Source organism: Eubalaena glacialis, chromosome 6 (assembly GCF_028564815.1).
Source record: "Eubalaena glacialis isolate mEubGla1 chromosome 6, mEubGla1.1.hap2.+ XY, whole genome shotgun sequence".
NCBI classification, from domain to species: Eukaryota; Metazoa; Chordata; class Mammalia; order Artiodactyla; family Balaenidae; genus Eubalaena; species Eubalaena glacialis.
Window position 1 is genome coordinate 4,452,133 of NC_083721.1, and position 15,275 is coordinate 4,467,407.

At 39.0% G+C, this 15,275-nt stretch overlaps 1 protein-coding gene across 1 annotated transcript in view; it reads right to left on the reverse strand.

The window, feature by feature from the left end:
- Positions 1-1,588: 1,588 nt before the first annotated feature.
- The window catches only part of BACE2 (beta-secretase 2), an 85,530-nt gene continuing 71,843 nt past the window's right edge, over positions 1,589-15,275 (reverse strand). The window contains exon 9 of the mRNA XM_061192855.1: positions 1,589-2,096. Within this exon, the coding sequence (XP_061048838.1) occupies positions 1,843-2,096 (254 nt within the window). The 3' untranslated portion in view covers positions 1,589-1,842. The remainder of the gene's footprint in view (positions 2,097-15,275) is intronic.

Sequence of the window (15,275 nt, forward strand, 5' to 3'; positions counted from 1 at the left end):
TGATAACAGAATCTCCTATCATCCCATTTCAAGAGGGCATCGTTCCCACCACAGCCATGCCTGAATGAATCTTGAAGAACACAGACGATCCATGTTCTAAGACACAACTCAAACCTTCTTCACAAGAATCCCACAGATTCTTGTGGCTTCTGGAGAGTCTGTGAAGACACCAAGACATGTATAAGTGGCTCCACATCTCTTTGGCATGGTCACCTATTTCTCAATATGGAGGTGACCTGGGGAGACAGTGTGCAGGGCAGGTGGCTGAAACATCCATAGGAAGCCTATTTTGAACACACATAACACTCTAGCCAGAGGAGATACTTCAGTTAGCCCTTCCAATGGGGTTGTAGTATATATCCAACCCATCCCAATAGCAATGCAAAGGGAACCCTGAACTTGGCACACAGTGACAGAAGGGATATTGGCTTTAAACCCTTCTTCTAATGACATCACATTAAAGTCATCTGCTTTTCTTTTGCCAACGCCCTCAAATAAATGACAGCAAGTGTGGATTTCCCCAAATAAGGATACCACTGCACACCCAACTCATCACCAAAGACTGAACATGCCAAAGGGAAGACGCATGTAGGTCAACCATTGACGGACTTGGTTAAGCTGTTTCAGATGGGTGTGCTCGAGCCTAGGGAGTCCTGCAAAGAGAAGCACGTGGTTCCAAAGCACAGGAAAAAGTAGAAATTCCCTAGCATCTTTTGCATGTCTTGTGCCTTCCTTCCTCGGAGAGCTGGTCAGGAGTATGGGTATTTAGCCATTTCTCTATTTCCCAAAAGAATAATCAGCAACCTACCTTCAGAGGAGAATTGGAAAAAGAAACAACTAAGCTAGTGAAAGAGAAGTTGTTTTTCTTCTTAATACAGTGTTTGTTCATTTTAAGTAAGAGTAAGCTTATGTGATGGTAACCAGCTTGGTGACAGAACGTCTCCAGGATGACGTGTGGTTCAGCACCTATTACGTCTCGCCTGCTGGAAAGAGGATTCTTTAGGTGAGGGCAGCGGCTGGAACCAGGCTGCCTGCACCCCCATCAGGCACAGGACCCTGGGAAAAAGTCTCAACAGAGGTAGTTTTTACTTTTATACCCACAATACTCTGGAAGTATTGAGTACAAAGAGTAGGTTTCCTTCCCACTCGAAGGCCTTCCATCTTCAGAAGAGGCTGGTGAAGACTTGAGTGAGCATCTCTCTCTAGTAGAGTCCAGCTCCCGTTCAGAGCACAGAGAGACCCAGAAAAGGGGCCTGCTGCTCTTTTTCCAACTCAGAAGGGGGCAGGATGGTCATACCATCAGGCCCCAGACTTCTTCTGCTGCCATACTGTGAGCCTTCTTGTACCACGTTGATGCAGGCTGAGCCTGGTACAAAATACCCTTAAATGTGATTAATACAAAAAGCTTCCCATTAGCTAAGAAGAATTATAAACTATATGCACTTATTTCTCCAGAGATAGGAGGGAGGAGAGAACAAGCCAAACAAGCAAGGCTCTTGGTTTTCTTTTCTTTTCTTTTTTTTTTTTGTGGGGGGGGGGGCTGGGGGGTGGCACACCTAGATAGTTTGGCATAACCAGCTAATAAAGCCTGAAGCCCAATTCACTCTGTTTTGATTATGAATGAGGTGTCTTTTATTATCATTTTCCTTGGAAGTAGGAGAGTAGGAGGAAGCTTTAAAATCAAGAATCAAAATACAGTGAATCTGGAAGGCATCTGGGAGCAGAACAGAGACTTAAGACTAATGGACACAGGAAGAAACCTTGCCTTATAACCCCTGCCTGCTGCCCCTTGAATTGTCATAATCCTTGAGTTCAAGGTTGCTAGAGTTTAGGCTTTTCTCTTCATTTCCAGCGATGCCGGACGAGAGAGGACTCATCATTGACGACCTCGGGATCTGGGGGTAGATGCCGGCACCGGAACGGAAGTAGCAGCAGGATAATTAAGATAAGAAGGATGATTCCACACACGCTCATGAGAGTATAGGACACGATCCACAAAATGGGCTCATTCAAAGGCAGGGCAGGGACGCAGTTGCTGGCTATGTCCTCTGTTGAGAAAGGCCCAGAAATTTCAGACACTGGAGCACCTGCGATTTCTGAGGAGACAGAAGGGGGAAAATCCACAGCTATGAAATGAGCAGTCCATCTCTATCGCATGACAAAAGAGATAACCCTGTGCTTTATCAGCCCAAGTCAAGTCACATTGGCACTCAGGTTCCAAGGGCCCAGGCATCTGAGCACACACCGAGGGAGGTCTCGGTGGCCGTGTCCCTTCAGAGGGTCCGGTCCCCTTCTCACTGGAATGACAGCATGTTTCAAGGTCTGCAGGTGTTGGACCCACATGGTGGGGAGTAATGTGCAGAAGGGCCCGTGCGGAAGCGTCAGGTGATTCGTGGAGGCTGGCAAGGCTGAAGCGCTATGCAGGTGAGAGTGTGTCAGTCAGAGCCTGTTAGGAGCTGTGTGGTGGTGCTTCCTCAGTGGAGACGAGCAAGGAAGAGTAGGGCAAGTAGGAAGAGAAGTACCATCTAGAACAGAAAACTCAGCCGCACCCGCCAGAATCACAGGGATTTCCCCTGTGGAGTCAACCTGTGTGCATGCTCCATGGTGGATTCCCCAGTAGGTAACATGCTCACATCAGCCTGACCCACATTCCTAATGGGTTCCAAGACCAGCTGGGTAAGCCTGGCCCAGGAGACCCTTCCCCACTGCACTCCTGTCCTATGTCACATCTCCAGTGTACACAGGACCCAGAATCAAGAGTGGTTAGTGAGTGCAACAGCAGATTCAGGACGTAACTGGTGACCAAGAAAAAACACGGCTACAATTCATCCCGTGACTTTTGCAATCTGACTCTTGAAAAATGTTCTTCCTGGAGAAGGAAGTTGAAGTGATTTCCTGAAGCAGGTTGGGGATTGCCAGTATTTCATCTGTCTACACTAGCCTGATCTGCTCCTTTCAGAAGTATAGAATTTGCTTGGCATCTCTAGTTTTACCTGGAAAAAGAAAAAGGCCTCATGACCCATTTACCTGTATTTAACTGCAGAAATGAATATTTAGGTGCCAGAAAATAACACTGCTAAGCATTAATTTTCCTGTAAGTAAAGCCTCAAGATCCTAAGACCTGCCAAGTAAGATCTTTTTTTTACTGAGGAAAGAAAAAGTCAAAATAACAATGGAATAATAGTTAAAAGTATGGTTTAAAATGTGGGAAAAGACAAACTCAAATAGTTTGCAAAGAGGTTACATTTTCTTGTTACAAATGTGGATTCTGTAAATGTGGATCCATGGCTTTTTCTAAGTATGCTGGAAGAGAAAAGCAAGGGACAGAGCCTGCGATACCTACGAACAGAGGGATGCTGGCCTTCAGTTAATCTAGACACCCAAGTGCCTATAGCATCTTCAGCTACCGGCAGCCTGCCAGGTCCTTTTGAAAATCAAGTTTTGTTGGAACACAGCCACTTTCATTCATTTATGTATTGTCTATGGTTATTTTTGTGCTAAAACAGCAGAGTGGGACAGTTGTGACAGAGACCGTCTGGCTCAAAAACCTAAAATATTTACTATCTGGCTCTTCGTGGAAAAAGTTTGCCAATACCTGGCCTATAGCATTTAACAAACATTTTAAATAACAAAAAATAACTCCACTCTTCTTATTACAAAGGCGATACATACGTACAGTAGAAAATTTGAAAATATAAGTAAACAAGGAAATAAAAACTCATAAATTCACCACCCAGAAACGTCAATATTCATAGTTTGGTGTATAATCATAGGCATCAATTTTTTAAACAAAGATGGGATCATGTAACACATGCTGTTTCATACACTGTATGTTCACATTACATGTGATAAAAATCTTTTGATATCACTTAATTTTCCACAATGCTATTTTTATGACTACACAAAAAACCAAACTATAGATGTATCGAATTTGCTTATCAATCCCTATTTGTGACTATTTAAGTGGTTTTCAATATTTCCACCATTATAAACACTGACATATGAAACATATTGTACCTAAATCTTTGCCCATATTCTTATTATGTTTCAGAATGAATAAATAAAGTAAAATATGGGTCAAGGTATGCTCACTTTTAGGCATCTGGATATATGCTGACAACATGCCCACAAGAAAGGTTAAGCCACTGTGCACACATGCCCACCAGCATAGGATGGGGGTGCCACTTCCCACTCTCACCCCAGCATCTATAAGGAAGAATGATGGTCCTCAATCCAAGATCACAATGTTTACGATTCTCTGATTACTAGTTGGGGGACTATTTGAAAAATACACTCACTGGCCATTTCTATTTCTATTATAATTTCTATCTTTTTCTCATGGATTTGTAAGAGTCATTTATACGGTAAAAAACTTTTTTTTGGCTGCAAATGTCTTTCCACAGTAGGTCATTTGTCTTTTCAAAGATTTATTTACTTTGTAAATAGAGAAGCTTTAACAAATGCAATTATGAGAGTGAAACATGCTTAGTGCAAAGACAATATCTTAATAGAGCAAAGCACAAAGAAATGAAAAATCACTTGAAACCACTTCTGCTTCTAGACAAGATGGAAGAGGAACCAGATTTACCCTCCCACCTGAAACAACTAAAATAGACACACAAAAAAAACATGAAAAAAAGACTCTGAAGATATTAAAACTTGAACAAGGAGAGACAGTAAATCCTGAGAGATGGGAAACAGATGGTGTGAGCCACACAGGTGCCCTTCTTACTGCCTTGAGAGAGTTTCTGGGTTGTGGCACAGAGAAGGGTGACACTGGCGGAGTATGGTGGTCTCCCCAAGTTGGGGAGACAGAGGCAGAAATCCAGAGAAGCAAAGGCTGTTAGAGTTTGCAGGGAGAGGGATGCAGAGGAGACAGCTACACAGAGAAATGCCACACATCTCCAGAGGGCCTCCCCTGAGCCTCCAGCTGAGTGCTGACCTTAAAATGAATGAAGGCCAGTGAAAGAACCACTTGGAAGGATTAAAAGAAACAGTGCTTGGAGTTCACACAGGGCTGAGAATAATGCCTATTGCCAATTATTTCCTGTTCACTCTGTTTCCCACAGTGAAAAAAACAAACAAAAACAAACAAAAACCCAGAAAAACTCACTCAATTCACAGGGTACTTAGAGTACTAAGGGTCTTTCCTCTGTAATAGGAAAGATTAATCATAGACTAAACACTGCTCTGATCCCTCTGATAAAGCTTAAAAGCAAGACAAAAAAGGATCAAGCTTTTTCTAAGGAACTTAACTGTGACCCAGAACAAATCTCAAGAGTATTTTAGAGAATACAAACATATTCAGTGCCCAACAAGGTAAAATTCACAATGTCTGGCATCCAATACAAAATTACCAAGATGCAAGGAAAGAGGAAAACACAATACGTAGCAGGAGAAAACTAATCAACTAAAACTTAGCAAGAAATGACACAGGTGATAGAATTATTAGACAGGGTATTAAGACAGTTATTATAACTCTATTCCACTCAGGAAACTAGAGGAAGTATTAGCCATGTTAAACAGAGACATACAAACTATATATATAAAAAAAAAAGACCTACATCAAGCTTCTAGAGATTAAAAACTGCATTATGTGAGATGAAAAATACACTGAATGGTGTTAATAGCAGATAATACACTGCAGAAAAAAGACAAGTGAACTTGAAAACATACCAATAGGAACTATCGAAATGAAACAAAGAAAGAGCAAAATACTGAAAAAAATAGAAAATCAGTAAACCATGGGACCACCTAAATGAGAGGAGAGGATGGGAGACAGAAAAAATATTTGAAGAAATAGTAACCAAAAAATTTCCAAATTTGATAGAAAGTATAAACCCGCAGATCCAGGAGGCTCAAAGAACCCCAAGTATAAGAAACATGAATACACCAGTGAATTGCTGAAAACCGGTGATAAAGAGAAAAATCTTTAAAGCAGAGAGAAAAAGAAATATTATGTACAAAGGAACAAAGAAAAGGATTACAGAAGATTTCATGTCAGAAATAATACAAGCTACAAGATAGTGGGGCAACATCTTTAGAATACCAGGGGGAGAAACTCTGCCAGCCTAGAATTCTACACAAAGCAAACATATTTTTCAAAAGTGAAGATAAAAAAGATGTTTTCAGACATACACGAGTGGAAAGAATTTATCATAGGCAGACACACACATGCGTGTGCACAAACACACACACACATATGCATAATGAAGGATTATTCAGCCTTAAAAAATAAGGAGATCTTGCCATTTGTGTAACATGGATGAGCCTGGAGGACATTATGCTAAATGGAATTAGCCAGACACAAAATGACAAATACTGCATGATCCACTTACATGTGAAATCTAAAAAAGTCAAACTCATAGATTCAGAGAGTAGAATGGTGGTTGCTAGGGGCTGGGGGGTGGGCATATGGGGAGGTGTTAAGGCACACAAAGTTGCAGTTATGCAAGATGAATAAGTCTGGGATCTAATGTACAGCATGGTGATTATAGTTAACAATACTGTATACTTGAAATTTGCTAAGAGGGTGTATCTTAAGTGTTCTTACCACTACCAAAAAAAAAAAAAAAAAAAAAAAAAAGGAAGAAAGAAAGAAACTACTATGTGAGGCAATGAACATGTTAATTAGCTTGAGTGTGGTAATCATTTCACAATGTACACATATATCAAAACATCAAGTTGTATACCTTAAATATGTATAACTTTTATTTGTCAATTATATCTCAATAAAGCTGAAAAAAAGAAAGAAATCATCACCATAGAGCTGCACTATAAAATAAACAAAAGGAAACCCTTCCAGCAGAAGAAAAATGATATCAGGTGGAAACACTGGACCTACACACAGAAAAGAACACTATAAATTGTAACTAGGCAATTGTAAAATCTTCATTTCTAACTTTAAATATTTAAAAAGATAACTGACTGATTAAAGCAAAAATAATAATATATTGGGTGGTTTGTAACACACATCTAAGTAATATGTATGACAATAACTGCACAAATGACAGAGGGGAGAAAGGGAAGTACACTGTGTAGGTTCTTTTACTACAGGAAGTGGTAGATGTGATAAGGTAAATGTGGATACTACAAACCCTAGAGCCACTAAAATAACGTAGCAAAGAGTCATAGCTAACAAACAAGGGGAAAAAAACGCTCATTTCAAAAGAAGGCAGAGGGGCTTCCCTGGCGGCGCAGTGGTTAAGAATCCACCTGCCAATGCAGGGAACATGGGTTCGAGCCCTGCTACGGGACGATCTCACATGCCGCGGAGCAACTAAGCCCGTGCGCCACAACTACTGAGCCTGTGCTCTAGAACCCGCGAGCCACAACTACTGAGCCCGTGTGCCACAACTACTGAAGCCCGTGTGCCTAGAGCCCGTGCTCTGCAACAAGAGAAGCCACTGCAATGAGAAGCCTGTGTACCACAATGAAGAGTAGCCCCCGCTTACCGCAACTAGAGAAAGCCTGTATGCAGCAACAAAGACCCAATGCAGCCAAAAAAAAAAAAAGGCAGAAAAACAGAAAAAAGGGAAAGAAAGAACAGATGAGACAGAGGAAACACATAGCAAGGCTGCAGACTTAAACCAAACCATATCAATCATCACATTAAATATAAATAGTCTACACTAGGGGTTTGTGGACTTTTTCCATAAAGGACCATGTTAACATGTTAGGTTTTTTGGGTCATACATGATTTCTATCACATATTCCTTTCGATTTTTTTAAACAACCTTTTAAGAATGTAAAAACCATTCTTAGTTCATGGGCCATAGAAAAGCAGGCTACGTGCCAGATTTAGCCTGCTGGCTGCTGTTTGCTGAAGTCTGGTCTAAACACCCCAGTTGAAAAACTGAGATTGTCAAACCAGATAAAAAGCAAGACCAAACTATAGGCTGCTTACAAGAAGCCTACTTTAAATGTAAATACTCAATTATGTTAAAAGTCATAGGATGGAAAAAGATGTACATGCTAATGCTGATAAAAAGAAACCCAGAGTGGCTATATTAATATCAGACAGAGTAGATCCAGAGCAGAGGACTATCAGATAAACATGGTAATTTCATAATGATAAAATGTTCAATTCACAAATATGACATAATTTCTGCCTCTAGCAACAGAATTTCAAAATATGTAAAAGAAGAATGGTAAAAGTGCAAAAGGAGGAATAGACAACTTCACAAATATAGTCAGAGATTTCAACATCCTTTTCTCAATAATAGAGCAAGGAGACAGAAAATAAGTAAGGATATAGACAACCTGAACGATTCTATCAATCAATTTGACAATTACAGAATACTCCACCCACACAGCAGTATATACATTGTTTTCAAGAGCACATAGGACATTTACCAAGATGGACGTATCCTGGGCCACACTACAAGTTTCAATAAATTTTAAAAGATTCAATTCATACTATGTTCTCTGGCAACAGTGGAACTATACATCAACAACTAAAAGATAGCTGGAAAATCCCTAAATATTTGGAAACTAAATAACACATTTCTAAAACTATAAAACGTCTAGAAAAAACACAGGAGGAAATCTTTGTGTCACTGAGGTAGGCAAAAAATTTCTTAGCTCTAACACCAAAAAGCACAATGTATAAAAGAAAAATACTGATAAATTTTATTTCATCAAAATTAAGAACCTGTCCTCTTTGAAAGACAATATTAAGAGACTGAAAAGACTGGGAGAAAATATTTGCGAGTCACATTTTTGATAAAGGATTTGTATTCTGAATATAAAGAACTCTGAAAACTCAAAAATAAGAAAACAACTCAATACAAAAATGGGCAAGAAAATGTGAAAAGACACTTCACCAGAGAAAATGTGTAAATGGCACATAAGCACATGAAAAGATGTTCAAGACCATGAGTCATTAGGGAAATGCAAATTTAAACCACAATAAGATACAACTAACTACCTATTAAAATGAAAAAGATGGACCATATCAAATGTTGGTGAGGATGTAGAGGCACTGAAACTCTCATACACAGCTGGTGGAAATGGAAAATGACACAGCCATCTCTGAAAAACAGTTTGGCAATTTCTTAGGAAGTGAAACCTATCCCTCTCCTATGACTCAGCCATTCCACTCCTAGGTATTTACTCAGGAGAAATGAAAATTATGTCCAAGGGCTTCTACACTAATTTTCAGAGCAGCTTCATTTACAATAGCCAAAAAAACCCGGAAACAACCCAAAAGTTCAACAGGTGAAAGGGGTAAACCAATTATGATATATCTACGCAATTGAGCATTGTTCAGCATAAAAATGAATGAACTACTGATACATGAAAAAAAGAAATCAATCTCAAAATAATTATGCTGAGTGCAAGAAGTCAGACAAAAAGGAATGCATGCTATGATTCCATTTATATGATATTCTAAAAAGTGAAAAGTAATCTATAGTGACAGAAGGCAGATCAGTGGCTACCTGGGGTTGGGGTCGGAGGCAGCAAGGGCTGGGGGGCAGGAAGGACAGAAAAGTACAAGAAAACTTTGGGGCATGATGAAAATGTTTATCATCTTGTGTGTGGGGATGGTTTTCAGGTTGCACACCTAACGTAAAACTTACCAAATTGTACCCTATAACACAAATGGCTCATTTCATACCAATTATATCTCAATGACGCTTTCAAAAAATCAAAAGAACAAGGCAGTCAAAAAAGTATGTCAAAGAATAACACATGTGAAATGATTACATTTAGGTTAAAAAAGAAAAACAAAACCAATGCCAGCTCTGCTAGGTACCTAGGGATTTTAGTATTTTAGTATTGTTCTTCAAGTGGAACGCCCAAGTTTATACATGTTTCCATATATGAGACACACACACATCTGCCTAGATTTATGATGGGGTTACAGCCCAGTAAACCCATGATGAGTTGAAAATATCATTAAGTCAAAATGCATTTAATACACCTGACCTACTGAACATCGTAGCTGAGCCTAGCCTACCTTAACAGTGCTCAGAACACTTACATTAGAACACTTAACATTAGCCTACAGGTGGGCAAAATCATCTGATACAAAGCCTATTTTATAAGGTGTTGAATATCTCCTGTAATTTACTGAATGCTGTATTGAAAGTGAAAAACAGAATGGCTGTCTGGGTACAGAATGGTTCTAAGCGTGTCATCGGTTGTTTACCCTGGAGATTGCGGGGCTGACTGGCAGCCTCAGCTGCTGCCGCCCAGCATCCCAACAGCATCGACAGCATATTGCTAGCTCAGCCGAAGATCAAAATCCACACCTCAAAGTAAGCTTTCTACTGAATGCATATGGCTTTCACACCATCATAAAGTCAAAAAATCTCAAGTCAAACCACCATAAATCTAGGACCATCTGTACATATATACAAATACAATAAAAATAGTAAAAAAAAAAAAAACCCAACATCATCAAATTTTCTTTAATGTACATGTATTATTTTTATAATCAGAAAAGTTATGTATTTTTTAAAAAGTTTTTGAGAACTAGCCCCAATTTAAGGTTGTCAGACATAATGTATTATCTGGAAACAACAGCCTTCTCACATTTGCTAACCAGCCACCCAATGTTAAAGGAAAGTTGATTTAAAATTACTTCTGGAGAATATTTTCTAGAAATGCCATTCACTGAAAAGCCTGTGCATTTATTACACATACTACTAATTCTGTGGTCACAGAACAGATTTTCACTTTTCACATTGGATCTATTTATGAGAGGCCACAGCGTGCCGTGGCTAAGAGCATGGTCCCTGGGGGGCAAGTCCTAGTTGCCGCTTATGAGCTGTGTCATTTTGGTCAAGTTACTGAACTTCTTTGCCCCGCAGTTTCCCCATCTGTAAAGTGAAGCCAATAATAGCAGAGTCTTGTTGTGTAGATAACCAAGTCAATAGGAGTTAAGCACTTGGCAGGGTGCCTGGTCTAAAGTCAGTGTTTACTAAATGTCAGCTGTTAATACACTGTTACTTTAAATTCTTTCATCAAGGGCTTGGGTTAAAATTTTAATTATGCATTTTCTGTCTTGTCTCCTAGACGGTCAGGACCCAGCTGATAATGAGTGCCTGAGGAAGACAGCTCCTTTACCAACTATAAAAATTATAGTGGTCGGGTCTTTTCCACCACAGCATACAAAATGAAGTGACCCATCCCCTCCCATGGATTAGTTGGTACTGAGATGCTTTCTGAGTGGATGTGCTTTACTTGGAAGAGTGTCCTGGAGTTATAGGACCGGTGCAATGGATTCAGTACCGTTTTGCTCTGCAACCATGTGAAGCCACTTACCATCCCAAAGCCTCAGTGTTCTTTTCTGTAAAATGAGGAAGCAGGCCTGCCTAATCTATGTCTTTGGGGGCCCTTGGCTTTGGCATCTTTTGGTTGTACTCTTAAGTAGATGGCAGAGGCATATCTCTGAGACTCTGTTCTTAACAGCTAACTTTCCTATTTTTAAACATGAACTAGAATATCCAGTTTCAACCTGCCGCAAAGAAAATTCACAGTTAAACGACTGCCACAATCCATGATGTGTCTCAAATTGTCTAAGCTGATATCTATACAGTTCTTGGGTGCTAAATGTCTCAATCTATAAAAAGAGATGGGTGGTGTTTCAGAAGCTTTGGATACATTAAGAGAAAGTTGTCAATTTTAACACGCTACTATTTTCCTAGCTATAGGACATTTGGTCCAGGCAACAGAGAGGCAGGTGAATGTGCTCCAGTCCCCAGTACCTGTTCCAGGTATGTGCGACTATGTGCTGCAGACCCAGGCTGGCCATCTCCATGACACACCACGACTGCCACCTTGTTTATCTGGCTCTGAACTGAGACTAGAATAGTGACTGTCCGTAGGAGTGGAGGGTGAGTTGAGGAGAAGCAGGGGCAGAAGAAGAGAAGCATCTGGGGATCTTTTTCCAAAATACCCATCACGCACCCACCCACCACCATTCTTGTATACCTTGGCTGAAAAGGGAGGTGAGAATGTAGACCATGCATATTTTAAAAAGCTCCCCAGGAGATTCTAATCAAAGAGCTCCCACTCACTGCCCTCTTTCCCACCCCAACCCTTATAGAGAAGCCTAATCCCATAAGCTAAGTGTTGTCTGACAAACACAGATTATTATGAAAACCAAAATAAAGACACTAGGGGAGAAGGGCAGCTCCCAAAGATTTTCAAGTTCTGGTTGGTGCAAAGGTAGAACTTTCTCCTGCTATAACACACAGAAAAGAGGACAAAAACAACCCTTAATTTTGAATTTGTAGCTGAGCTCAGAAATAGGCCCTAGGGCTGGGTTCCAATTCCCAACGAGTTGGGGGTGGACAGAAGACTTGACCCCAGCACCAAGGACAGGGGCGCTAGAGATGACATGCCAGCAAAAGTCTGGCCCATCAGTACAGGGAGCCAGGAAAACTCTACCAACAAGGAAGCCTGACTCTGTCTGAGGTTTGAGGAGGGTGGAAGCTGAGGGCAAGAAAGACTGTCCCATGAGAAACAGAACCTCAAAACCAATACCTCAATCATGGCTGGCATCTAAATTTACACAACTTGGTGTAGAAACACCATACTTCTCATGGTTTGAAAAACACTCAACAGAAAAGTGCAAATTGCTTTATAGGAACATTTTTTACAACCCAAAGTGCACTCAACTCTCTCAGATTGGGAAAAAACAAAAAAACAAAAAAACACTCTCACTAAAGATAAGCTCACAACAAAAAATTACAAACCAAGTGAGAAAAAAAGTCCACTAGGAGAGAACAGTCAGCAGACACAAAAACAAGGAGATTAGTTCTCTATCAATGATAGAAAATACAACAATCTGCTTGCATTATACAACAGCTGTGTTTAAAGGGATTAAAAACTCACTAAAATACCAACAAGATTATTTCTTTAACTAACAAGCTGATTCAAAAGTTCATAAAGGAAAAGAAAATTAAGAATAGCAGGGAAGTTTTGAAAAAAGAACAATAAAAGGAAACTAATACTATACAACATATCAATGGAACAAAATAGGGAACCCAGAAATAAATATATATCTCCCAAATATTTACTCGAATTTGGTGTGCGATAATAGTGGGATTTCAAATTAGTCAAGAAAAGATAGATCATTTGATAAATGTTATAGGAACAATCTGGTAGTCATCTTGGGGAGAAAAGATTTAATCTGTACATTCTATGCCAAGGGAAATCAAACGGAAAAGTATATACTTAAATAACACACAAAATAATTTTAGTGAGAAAGGTAATTTAAAAAGGGACATTAAACCCAAGAAACTTAAAGCGAAAGACTGATATATTTACATGCATAAAAGTAAACATTTTTTACACTAAAATTCATCAGAAGCAAAGTTTAAAAATAATTTCCAATTGAGATATGAATTTTAGCTTTTCTTCCTCCAGACAAATGAAGACATAAAGAGCTCTTACAAATTGACACCAAAAACTAAAAATCCAACAGAAAAAAATGTAAAAATGATAGGAGTGGATAGATCACAGAAAAGGAAAAACAAACACCCTTAGTTATATGAAAAGAAACTCAACCTCACCCATATAAAGCAAAACAATTAAAACTGCACTGAGATAATCTTTTTTCACCTATCAGATTGGCAAAATTCCCCAAAGTGTGTCACTATGTTGGTGAGTCTGACTGGAGAAACAGGCCATCACATACATTGCTAGAGAACTAGTATAGTCAAGTATTAGCGAGTATAACCTCTATGGAAAGCAATGTGACAATATTCACCAAGATTACAAATGATATACCCTTCAACCCAGTAATTCTATTTCTAGTTATCCAACCTGGAAGTATACTTTCTTATCTGTGAATAGACATATATAAACGGTATCCATTGCAGCACTGTTGTCACAACAGAAGATTAGAAACAACATAAATGCCTATCAATAAGGATTAATTAAACAAATTAGGAAACACCCATACAATAGGAGATCATGAGGCTCAAAAAAGTAGTAACGAGGGAAGATTTTATGTACTCATGTGATTGAATCTGAGAGAGTGGTGTGCTGTATAAATCACTGTACCTTTTGAATATTACCCAGCCGTTTTTTAAAATTAAATAAAAAATGATAAAGGAGATAAAGGAAATACAAGCCACAACAAAATTATTACAGGACACTACAGAAAAGTAAACTAGTACATCTGAGAAAGTACAAAATAGAATTTCTGAAAATGAAAAATACGGTTAATATAATTTAAAACTCACAGAATAGGTTAAGTAGATCGAACACAGCTGAAGAGAGAACTAGACCAATAGAAGATGTACCTGAGGAACCTACACAAAATGCAGCAAAGAAAATATGAATGAAAGGTCAAGGGTTATGGAGGAAATAACAAGAACTCCCAAAATTTATTTCATAGGAGATTAGACGAGAGTAGAAGAATGGGTGTGGAGATACAGCTGAGAATTTTCTAGGGTTGATGACAAAGAACATGAGTTATCAGAATCAGAGTGCACAATGAGTCTTGAGCAAGATGAAAAAATAATCTATATCTAGATATATCATGGTGAAAGTTCAGAACACTAAAAATTTAAAATAAAAGAAGTCTCAACAGCACCCAGAGAGAAGGAATAGATTACCCTTAAAGGTATAACAACTGAAACTCACTGGCCTCTTTTCACCAGCAATTATGATGCAGGAGAGTAATGAAACAGCATCTCCAGAACACTAAGGGAAAACGGTTGACCTAAATTCCACACACAGCTAAATTATGATTCAAGAGCTGTGGCAAAATAAAAATTACCTTTCACAGACTTTTATAAGAGAAATCCTAAAGTACATTCTGCAGCAGAAAGAAAATCGCTGTGTAGTGTCCCAGTGAATGGAAAGATGACCATTTATTCATCCATTCTCCTTCGAAGGACTTTGGACTGTTTTTAGTTTGATGAAAATGATAGTTTTATGTAATTATCATGAATGCAGCACTTTGGTTAGTTTTATGAATAAAGCTGTTTCTGGTCAAGTCTTTCAGTGGACATACACATTCATTTCTCCTTTGCATATAGCTAAGAGTGAAATTTGCTGGGTCACTGAGTAGGAGTACGTTTAACATTAGTAGAAACTGTTGAGCAGCTTTTTTTAATTCATACTAAACAATGTCAGCAACTAGGAATCCCTTAATTGAGGATTGGAAGGGACTTCCACAAACCTAACCCATCCATTATGCTCAATGGTGAAGTATTTTAATCACCCCCATTAAAGTAAGGAGAAATGTCCATCACCATTTTCTGTTCAATAGTGTCTCTAAAAGCATCAGAAAAAGAAAAATAACTAAAAGA